General features: G+C 42.6%; 1 protein-coding gene across 1 annotated transcript in view; it reads right to left on the reverse strand.

The window, feature by feature from the left end:
• Positions 1-401: 401 nt before the first annotated feature.
• The window catches only part of KIAA2018 (KIAA2018 ortholog), a 19,808-nt gene continuing 8,959 nt past the window's right edge, over positions 402-11,250 (reverse strand). Inside the window, exons 4-5 of the mRNA XM_011966799.1 lie at positions 9,704-9,800; positions 402-6,874 (exon numbers count right to left, since the gene is read on the reverse strand). Of these exons, the coding sequence (XP_011822189.1) occupies positions 402-6,874; positions 9,704-9,800 (6,570 nt within the window). The remainder of the gene's footprint in view (positions 6,875-9,703; positions 9,801-11,250) is intronic.

Consider the following 11,250-nt stretch of genomic DNA (forward strand, 5'->3'; position numbering starts at 1 on the left):
TGTTTTATCAAGCTGTCTATATTTTTCAGTAGCAACTTAATTATATATTCTATAAGTTATCAACAATCAAGTTTAAAATCTAGGCTCCCTCCTACTACCCAGTACATGACAAGATGATCTCCCCCAATTTCCAGCTAATTCGTATTTAGGAAATATCAACTTGGAAATGTAAATCTACTTGGAAAATAAGAAAGTACACCATGCAGCTGAAAATGAAAGATAACTTGTTTTCTGACAACCCAGTATCTGCATCTGACATGGCTTCCCTACATTCAGAAGATAACTGAAAACTGATTATACAGAGACACACACACAATCCTTCTCTTCATGTACATGTCTGTGCACACGCACACACAAATACATTTGTAATCTCATTACCTCTACATTTCGCTTATCAGTATTTAAACAGCTGAACTGCAATCATGACCTAGAATATGGCTTATGTTATGGGCAGGTCTGTTTGAGGACTGCTTGGAAGAGTCAGAGGCAGAGGAATTTGCTATTGTAAGCAAAGGTGACATTGCTGAGCCATCAGGAAGCGCTGTAGCGATTTCTGGAAACAAAGATGTCATATTAAAATTGGATAAATGAGAGTTGGTCATGTGCATTGGTGGCATATCTGGGAGAAGAGGAAAACTTGGTTGAGCAAACCCAACAGGTCTGGGAGGAGATAAAATTGATCCAAATCGGTTATTTAAACTTCCACTGTTTACCTTCTCTGTGCTGGGATTTGAGAACATCTGATTAGGAAAATAGGGGATTGAAATATCATTGGACAGTGTAGGATGAGCAGGAGAGTATGGAGGATAGAAGGAGGGCAGAGTATTTTGCGGATCTACCGGGATGAGGGCTGGAGTTCGAGTGGCACTAGGCTGAGTAACCTGTGGAATGAAAGAAGCATTAGCATTTATTGGTGGATTCATGCCACCCTCAGGAATAAAAGAAAAACCAAAATTTTGTGACAGTGTATGCTGATCAGGACCTGAATTATCATTAGGTACTTGTGGGCTATCAGGCATGAAACGAACAATACTTCCTCTCTTCTCTGTAGCAGGTTGTTGACGTCCAAGAATCATACTGCCACCAGTAGAGAGAGGAAGATGGGGAAGACTTGGATCAAAGACATTACTTTGCCTTTGGTTTCCAGAACGATTCCTTTCAGGTTGACGAATTTTGGAACCACTGCTGTCTTGCAGGGGATGCCTTGATCTCTGGGGAACTGAAGAATTAGCTTGACGTACAGGAGGGCCTTGATCACCATTTCCATGAGACACAGATGGATGTGGCAATGCTGGCCTTGCAACCCCATGCATGTTGGTTGTGACTGGAGGGTTCATGTGGCCCTTGGTCGCATGACTGTCAGTAATCCTCATGGGATTGGATTTCTGCACAGAAACATTGGGGCTTGTGTTTCGACCTTGAATATCTCCTGAGGAAGAGGAACTTGAAAAAGGAATATTCAAGGTGCTGTTCCTGGTGTTAATTGCACCTAACGACATGTCACAACTTTCCCTATTCTGACTATCACTCTCTCTTCTAATATGGACATTTTCATGAGTTGGGGGACAATTATATTCAATTGCAGAGGATGGACCACACTGTGTATTCCTCTGATGTTCTGAGAGTGACCTCTGGCTCCCAATGACCTGATCACTGAGGTGAGGGGCAAGTAAGCTCTGCATGAAACTTTGGTGACAAGTATTTTCACTGTCCCTTGATGGAATACCATTTCCTGTTGGGATGCTCTGAACTGGTGGGTAAGGTAATCTCTTTTGACGGTCAATTGGTGGTGGGCCAGTATTTTGACTAATTCGAAAAGCCTGGGACTGCATACTCCGCAATGATGATACAGGGTTACCTATTTCATTGTTTCTTGAAGATTGTACTTCAAAATTACTCTGGGGCTGTTGACTAGCTCCACTTGGTTTAAACGTCTGACAATCGGAAAGGCGGATATCTGAGGCTACAGTGTGGTCCACACGACCCTGCATATTATGAATAGCCAAACTCTTATTTCTGGGAACATCAAGATAGCTTCTCATTTCAAGCTGATCTGAAACTCTGGAACCCTGAATTGATATCCCCATTCTCTGCTCTGAATTAGAAGATGTCTTTCCAATGAGTGCCTCAGCAGAATAACTTGAAACTCTATTTCTCTCCGGCCTGTGTGGAGTACAGGTCATGTCTGAAGATCTAGTCACAATACTTGGTTGGGACACCATTTGCTGCTCTAAGCCTCTTGATGTCAAAAGCCTCTGCATTGGATTATGCCCAGATACATGTTCAGATGAAACCCCTGAACCTTGCTGTCTGCTTCCAACATCCTGCTGTTGGTGCATAATATCTTGATTGAGATGGTTCTGGGGATGGTTATGATGGTTCCGACTAGTTGAAGGGTTTTCACAGCTCTTCTCTGTCTGGGAGCTTCCAAAGTGTTGCTGCATTTGTTGCTGCATCTGCTGATGGTGGGGATGTGGCTGTCCACTCTTGGATCGGGACTGGTCAGTTCCATGGTGCTTGGGTTGTAAGGAAAGCTGAGAGGCCTGGGTGCCCTGAACAAGATTCCTCTTTTTCTGCATCTGAACTTCCTGTTGCAGAGTCCTCTGCTGGTGGACATTATGGGGCTGAGAGTGGACAGAGCTCTCTGCATGAGGTACATGATGCTGCATTTGATATAAGTGATGCCTCTCTCTTAACTGCCCTGCTTGTTGTTGTTGCTGTTGCTGCTGCTGCTGCTGCTGCTGCTGCTTTATGTAGAGATGGTTACTATGAAGGTGAGATACCCCTTGAGCTGGAACATGCTGCTGCAGGGCCTGTAGATGTTGACTTGCCTGGGTTTGCTGCTGCTCAGCAACTGAAGGCTGAGAACCACAATGAACTTCAGTTTGCCTCAATGCAGGAGCCACAAAGTTGTTACTAGGTGGAAATAATCGTGTAAGGCCATCTCCATGAGCTGGGTTGCTAACAGGCACAACCGAGTTTGAAGAATTAGGAGGGATCTGACTGACCATCATTTGAGTTTGATCAGAAATGGTGTCTGGAGTTCTGCTCATCAGGGACATACTTTCAAGCCTGAGGGGGGCTGGCTGACAGTGCTTTTGCCGTTTAGCTGAAGACAGTAAAAGGTCATCTTGGACAGCACGCTTAGCAGAATCCTTACGGCTTTCATGACTTGGCTTTAAGAGTGGCTCTTGAATCTGTGAATTTGGTATGGTACTAGTCATAGTATTTAGCTGTTCTTGGGAATATTCGGTCATCAGAGATGGTCCAGGAGGTTGACTGTCATAGGAGCTAGATGAAACAGTCAGATTAACCGTTGCAGGCACAGTTGTTTGCTCTGAAGTTGGGGATAAACCCGCACAGCTGGCCAGAGGATGGCTGATGCTGCTCTGATGGATAAGATTATTCACGCTTAAACTGGTGATGCTTGGGGGCTGAGAAGGTGAAGCCTGTAAAGGTGCATTTGATGTTTTAATTCCTAGAGAACAGCTCGGTTTTTCAAGGGGCCTCTCCATAGTTGCTTCAATTGAATCCTGAGAATTAAATTCATTTGGTGTTGCTTCTGCCTGTCCTGTGCCATTCTCTTTAGGTATCTGTGATTTGAAAGGTGGGTCTCCCTCTAACGATGATGCTTCAGAAGGCTTTGAAGCAACTTCCCTTATATCAGCCTGGAGGCCAACTCTTCCCTTCTCCAGGTTCTCCTGGTCAAAAATAGCTCTTGCTGCAAGAGCTACTATATCGGTTTGCTCTACAAAGGTACAGCTGTCACATGTATTAGCTGTTGCATTGCTGGTCACATCTTCTCTTGTTGTTTCAGGAAGCATGGATGCAACTGAGAAACTACGACTACTGCCAGAGCTGGTTGACATGGGAGAGTCAGCCTGTCTACTGGTGATCAAAGAACCATTAATAACCTCTTGATCAGGCAGGCAGGAATGATGCTGTGGAGGATCTCTGTCATCACTGTTCATCAGTAATAGTTCCTGTTTGGGATGTAAATTCACACTTGAATCAACTATTTTAGGATTTTCTGAAGAAAAGTCAGGATGATCCATCTGATCAGAAAGAGATGATTTCTGAGGGTTTTTTTTTTTAGCAAGATCAGATAGCAATGTAGTTAAACCCTGCCCCTTTAAGAGACCTGTGGTTTGCATTGTATCTGATGAATCTTGCTCAACTCTGCAAGGTTCAGCAATGATTTCTACCTCAGAAACACAGTCAGTACTTGTAGTGCTTGTTGTAGATGACAAACCAGAAACCTGAGAAACCAAAATGTGAGGATCACTTGGAGATGGAATCAATACATTGGCTGAAGTGCAGGGTTCGGCAGCATCTGACAATGCTAAATGACTTGGTGGTTTATCCTGAGGTGTCTCTTGTTGCAGATTAGGGGTAGAATCTTTGGATTTTGCTGGGGCCATTGCAAAATGTTCGCTTGTTACAGATTCTTGGGAGGGTGAGCTGGACTTTTCTATTGACTTAGATTTGGATACAGACTCAGGTATTAATGATTCAGAGTTTAGAACACCCAAAGAATGTGAAGCAGAAACACTCACACTATTTGCCTGGGACATAGAGACAGGTGGTAATACAGCAGGGAAGCTTTCTAGCAGTCCATCATTACAGGGCAGCTCTGCTGAGCTTTCAGTGTTGGGGCAGTCTAACTTGCTCACATCTCTGACTGGATTCAGGGGACACGCTGACTTGTTTGCTGCTAAGTGTTTCCTGGCACCTGGCTTCTTATTCAACCTTTTAGATTTCATGTTAGGAGGCAAACAAGCAACAGTGTTCATCGAGGAAGTACTCACTAGATTATAAGTACTGGCTAGTGTGGCTGAACTATCTGTTGTCACAGGAGGTGCTGCAGTTGCTAATGAAACACAGTTAGCTGTAGTGGTTTGACTATTTGCAGCAGTTTGAGCATTGGCAGGCTGGCTAATAGACAATTGTACACAGCTTTGCCCAGCCATCTGTGATATGCTTTGATTGAGGCTGGCCAAAGCACCAAATGTATTCAGGGCAACATTGGTATTTGGATCTTCGCTGGTGGTGGGTTGAATAATTTGCATAGGGGTTTGATTTGTAGTTCCTGATGAAGACATCACAGGCTGCAAAGCAAAGAGCTGTCCATTTAAAGAAATGGTTTGAGGCTGTTGGTTTGACATGGTAACAGAAAAAGTCTGTGTTGAGTTAGACACTGATAAAGATGAAGGTCTTGGTAATATGTGGACAAGATGCTTTCCTCCAAAAGTCTGTGGTGTTGAAACATTTTGCACTGAATTATTAGACCCTATTACAGTATTGGCTCCATTAATAGGGAGTCGAACAGAACCAGGAGGTGGAGCAGAGAGGAGTGGCAAAGGATTCTGATTAGCTGCCTGTATGATTACTATCTGTTGACCTACTGTGTGGTTGGGAACTTCTGCTCTCATCACTGTTGGGCATGGGGTGGTGCTGGGTGGTTGAAGAATTATAACATTTTGATTAGTTGGAGTTGCATTAACAGCTGACCCAACTGGCTGAGCCATCTGAATCACCTGCATTGCTGAATTCAGTGGAAGGATATTTTTGGGAGGCTGAGATTTAACTTGTGGCTGGGCAATTAGTGGCTGCATAGGTAAAGATGGACAAGAAGGCAATGTTACAACTACTTGCTCAACTGGCTGCCCATCTGCTGGAAAGGAATTATTCAAGTTGATGCCTGTAGCCACATGTCTACTGTGGTTACTTGTGGTAGGGCTAGTACCAGACTCATTTAATACTGGAGTCACAGCAGAAGACGGTGTCTGGCTTAAGGGCTGAATAGTGTTTCCCGCCAGTTGCAAAGTAGTCCACGTTGTCTGTGTGTTTCCAGCTGAAGAAATTCGTGTAAGGCTATTAATGTTTTTCAAATCTGAAGTACTAACGCTTGAAGAAGGCAAAGAACAAGAAAGAGTCCAACCATTGTCCAAAGGGTTTCCCGAAAGAGTGCTTATAGGAATGGTGGCCTTCCCTACTCCAGGGGCAGATGATGCCACCACTGTAGCTGTACTTGTCAAGTCTGCACTCTTGCTAATGCTCATTGGAGAAGAATCATCTGCAGTTCTGGGAGGCTGGGAGCAGACTGTGGTGGTAACTGAAACAACAAAAGTGTTTTGAAAATCACCTCTGAAGTCCTGTATGCTCAGGCAGGACTTGTTTCCATGGTGCACTTTAGTGGCAGTTGCTGAGGAGCTGAGGGGGATGTTTACAGCACAAGGGGTCATTTTCTTCAATAATTTGGGGTTCTCTTGTCCATTCTTATTTTCAGAAGAATTTTGATCATTTAAACATGTGTGCAAAGAATGATGTTGGTGAGGCTCAGGTCCAACTGAAACAGCAATCAGTGAGCCACTAGAGGCACCAAGCACACTTGATTCGCTTTCAGAGGTGGGAAGCTCGAGAACACTCTGAGCAGAAATGGCAGCAGGAAGACAAAGAGGAACAGGCTGGTTGGTAGCCAATGCAGGAACTGTGGTCTGATGCCATGGCTTGTTTTCAGAAGGGTAAACTCCAGAAATAGATATAGGAGTCACAAGATTGCAAGTCCTCTGTACTGGCACCACATTGGCGGTCTGCTTTTGTAAATTATGACTAACATTAAAAGTTATCCCCTGAACAGCTGTTCCCTGGCTGTTTCCACCAGGCTGATTCCCGTTGGAATAAACAATGATATTTTTTTGAACCTGGTCACTAGGAATAACAACAGAGACCTTCGAGTTTTTAAGATTTCCTTTCCAGTGAATTGTGGGGTCATCATATAAGCATATGTCATTAGCTTTCAGTAACTCAATATATCGGCCATTTTCTTTTTGAATTTCTTCCAGTTGTTTCCGTAGCTTTTTTATTTCTTCAGCTATAACATTAAAAACAAAAATTTATAAATACCTGGGAATGTCAGTATTTACAATAACTTGATAAAGACCTGTATACTAAACTACTGAATTCTAATAGTAGCATTCTAAATACCTCAACTGAGACTCTTCAGCTCTTTTCTAATACAACTTCTTTTTTCTTTTTAGAATGATATCCTAAATCCCTCTGCCCTCCTTTAAAAAGTATAAATCTTTAAAGGTCAACTGAAAAATTACTCATAATGTAGAAACCTCAAAATTCCCAATTTAAAAATTTCCAATAGGGCAGCTACATAGCTGAAGTAAGGGAAGACATACTGCTATCATGGTAACATGCTAGGAAAATGACATTGAATATCAGTATGCCATTTAAATGCTGCAGCAGCCAACATTACCTGTGACAGTAACAGACAGTCTCTTTATTTTTTATTTTATTTTTTTGAGACAGAGTCTTGCTCTCTGACCTAGGCTGGAGTACAGTGGTGCAATCTCGGCTCACTGCAACCTCCACCTCCCAGGTTCAAGCAATTCTTCTGCCTCAACTTCCCAAGTAGCTGGGATTACAGGTGCACACCAACACTCTCAGCTAATTTTCATATTTGTAGTAGATTCAGGGTTTCGCCATGTTGGCCAGGCTGGTCTTGAACTCCTGATCTCAAGTGATCTGCCCATCTTGGCCTCCCAAAGTGCTGGGATTACAGGCATAAGCCACCATGCCCAGATGACAGCCTCTTTTATAAATGGCTTTAGTTTCTATTTTACCCTTTGAAACAATGGAGACAAAAAGGAATAGAGCACGTAAGAAGCAAAGTGGCACCAAAGTGCACCAAAGAAAGCGTCGACAATGGAACCTGCACTTTGCTTGGTAGGGACAATGCAGGTATGCTACTGAGCAGTGAGGACATTGTCACAGCCCTCCTTTCTAAGGTAGATAGGACTACCTAAGGTACTCATCTATGAGTACCACCAATGGGGCAGACTTAGCTGCTGGTATATGCTCTGTGACCCCACACATCCCCAGCTGCCTTGAAACAGTGGAGAGTATTCTCATTCCTTTTCCAAAGCAGCCTATTCTCCAGGCTAACACCCTGTGAGGGAGCCTGAAATGAAAAGCTCCATTCCAACAAAGACAAGCTGAAACTAGTAGATCATTTTTCTTAGTTTAAAACTAAGAGACAAAAGAAAGATACCAGTGTCCACGGACAGTAGAAATTAAAGAACAATCATTATGGACCAAATAATAATCACGGTTCTCACTTACTGTACCTTTACTACCTGGCGCATTTCATTCATTATTTAACAACAATGACAACTATAACAGCTAACATTTATCAAGCAATTACTATGTGCTAGGCTTTAATCTTAAGTTCTTGTATTATCTCTTTTAATCCTCATAAGAACCATGAGATAGCAACTTATATTTTATTATCACCACTTTTAGATGTGAGAAACAGGCTCAGAGCAGTTACTGGGACTTAGAGAGGTTAAGTAACTGGCCAAAGGATACTGAGTGAGTAAATGAAGCTGAGACGCAAACCTAGGAGGGCCTGAGTCTAAGGCCATTGCTTTGGCCACTAGATACGTGCACAGTGAGCATGAGGAAGAAGCCACCCAGAGAAAAAAGAGGATACAGCAGACGCACAGAAAAAGAATCAGAGAAATAATGATCATGACAGAAATAACAAACACAGATGTAGGCTGCCTTAGATCCCATCCCTAACCCCTGGCCTGTCTGGTTAGCTTTTTATGAGTCCCATGCAACTTACATTTTTCAACGATTTCCCTTTTTCCTAAGGTAACTTGATTGCCTCAGCCTCTGTGCTTTGAAATCAAAGGAGCCTTAATTAGGAAAGTCTACTCATCATTCTGTCTTACATACCCTTCTGCGGGGTGCCTCAAATGGTCACTAAACATGGATCATTTATCTATCTGACGGCATCACAAAAGGACCTGGGCCATAAACACCAGCTAAACCAGGTGAGTGGGGAAGCTGCTAATATTTAACTAAAAGTAAACAAGGAGAATTCTGAATGCTGACCTCCTAGGTATGCTTTCCAATATCTTTCCCATCCATTACAACAAACACAGCCTGGCACTGGCCTTACCTCAGGCAATTCTGCCCTTTTTTCTCTCCTTTTAAGGTGGCCTACTGAGTTGTCACAGGAAATTCTCTCCGTGCACTTGTCAGGGGCATAAATAAAACACAATTTCAAACTGGCCTACCCTGAGCTTTACACTTGCCTGGAATATTTTTTTCCCACTGCTATAAGGAAACTTTCTCTCCAACGCTAATGGAAAAAGAGAACTCATTTGATGGCATTAAAAAGTCACCATTACCTAAAAATCAAATATCATTAAATGATCAGGCAGTTTGATGCACACAAGTAATATAAACAAAATGAATGTTTTGGCCTTTTTTGTTAATGCATAGTTAAGTCTTGGCACAAGAATATCCTAATCTTGTTTTTAAGTTTCACTGAGCAGAACTCCCCCCTTACATCTTCTTATGGGATTGCCCTAACTGCAATGTCCAATTGGAATAAAGGAGATTTAGCATTACCAGTATCATGAGTTAGGCAAACATGAAATACACAGAAGAGTTCCAAGTCAAAACTATGTATGCCTGCAAGGTAAGAGGTGCTCACAGAGGAGGAGAAAGAGTTAGATTGAAATGAATGTATTGGTAACACTATTCTTCCAGACCCACTGAATGCAGGGTCTTCATGTTTTGGGGCCAAAAAGCTTTCTATATCATAATATAAATTTCACTGTGACACAAACCCCTAAACAGTTTTTAAAATAACAAAAAGTAAGAACTTTTAAATCTTTACCTTGTTCATTGTTTCCTCCATTAAGCAGGAGTTCATCATTTTGCCTTTTCAATTCTGTTATATATTTAAAGGCTTGGTCCAGGATCATATTCTTGCTCTGCCCAAGAAAATTTTAAAAGTTTACAAGTTTCACTAAAGGGTAAGAACTTGCCAGATGAAACTCTAAGCTTTGTCTTTATCACATATATATGATACATATCTTCTCAAAATTTAAAATAGGCACTATATTCAAAAGCTTTTACTGTATATTTTTCATTTATTAAATGGTCACTGGGCATCTAATGTGTGGCAGGCTCTGTTTTAGGCACTAGGGATATACTAGTATAACAAACAAAGTCTCTGTCCTTGAAGTATACACACGCGCGTGCACACACACACACACACACACAGAGGAATGCTATGAAGAAATATAAAGCAGGGTAAGGGGGAGCCAGAGTGATGGTGGAGGTTGCTCTCTGCAATGGACTGAATGTTTGTGCCCCCTAAAATTCATGTCTAAACCCTTATCCCCAGTGTGATGGTATTTCAGAGGTAATTAGGTCATGAAGGTGGAGCCCCCATGATAGGATTAGTGCCTTATAAGAAGAGACAGAGATGATCTCTCTCTGTCTGCCACTTGAGGACATAACTAGGAAGTGGGTCATCACTAGGAAGTGAATTGGCTGACACTTGATCTTGGACTTCCCAGCTTCCAGAACTGTGGGAAATTAAGTTACCCCGTCTATGGCATTTTTGTTGTAGCAGCCTGAACTAAGACACTGAGAACATTTGTTGTATATGGAGGTTGGGGAAGGGCCCTGAATAAGGTGATACCTGAGCAAAAACTGGAAGGAAGTGAAAGGAAGCAGGCCCTGCAGATATATGGGAAAAGGGAGTCCAGACAGCAGGATCAGAAGGGCAGGGGCCCTCAGCCAAGCTAGGCTTGGCACGTTGGAGGAACGGTAAGGAGGTGAGCGGACATACAGTGGAGTACACATGGGAAGAGTGGTAGAAGAGGCCAGAGAAAGCCTTCAAGACTGTGTAAAGGTTTTGGATTTTAATGTTATTCTTTACTCTGTTTAACCACAACTACAAATTATTCTAAATAATAGGTCAAGAAAGAAAAGTTACTTGATTCAGTTTTGGTGTTGTGCTTCCAGTACATTGTATTCCTAAGCTTTTTCAAAAAGACTGTATGTTATGTTAAAGTATTCCTTTATACTCATGTCCAACATATGCCTATATACATCTCTTTTAAAAATCCAGACAAGGCCAGGTGTGGTGGCTCACGCCTATAATCCCAGCACTTTGGGAGGCCGAGGCAGGCAGACACTTGAGGTCAGGAATTTGAGACCAGCCTGGCCAAAATGGCAAAATCCCATCTCTATCAAAATCACAAAAAAATTAGCCAGGCATGGTGGTGCACATCTGTAATCCCAGATACTCAGTAGGCTGAGACACGAGAATTGCTTGAACCCAGGAGGCGGAGGTTGCAGTGAAGTGAGATCCTGCCACTGCACTCCAGCCTGGGCGACAGAGTGAGATTCTGTCTCAAAAGAAAAAAAAAA

Source organism: Mandrillus leucophaeus, unplaced genomic scaffold (genome assembly GCF_000951045.1).
Source record: "Mandrillus leucophaeus isolate KB7577 unplaced genomic scaffold, Mleu.le_1.0 Scaffold775, whole genome shotgun sequence".
Lineage (NCBI taxonomy): Eukaryota > Metazoa > Chordata > Mammalia > Primates > Cercopithecidae > Mandrillus > Mandrillus leucophaeus.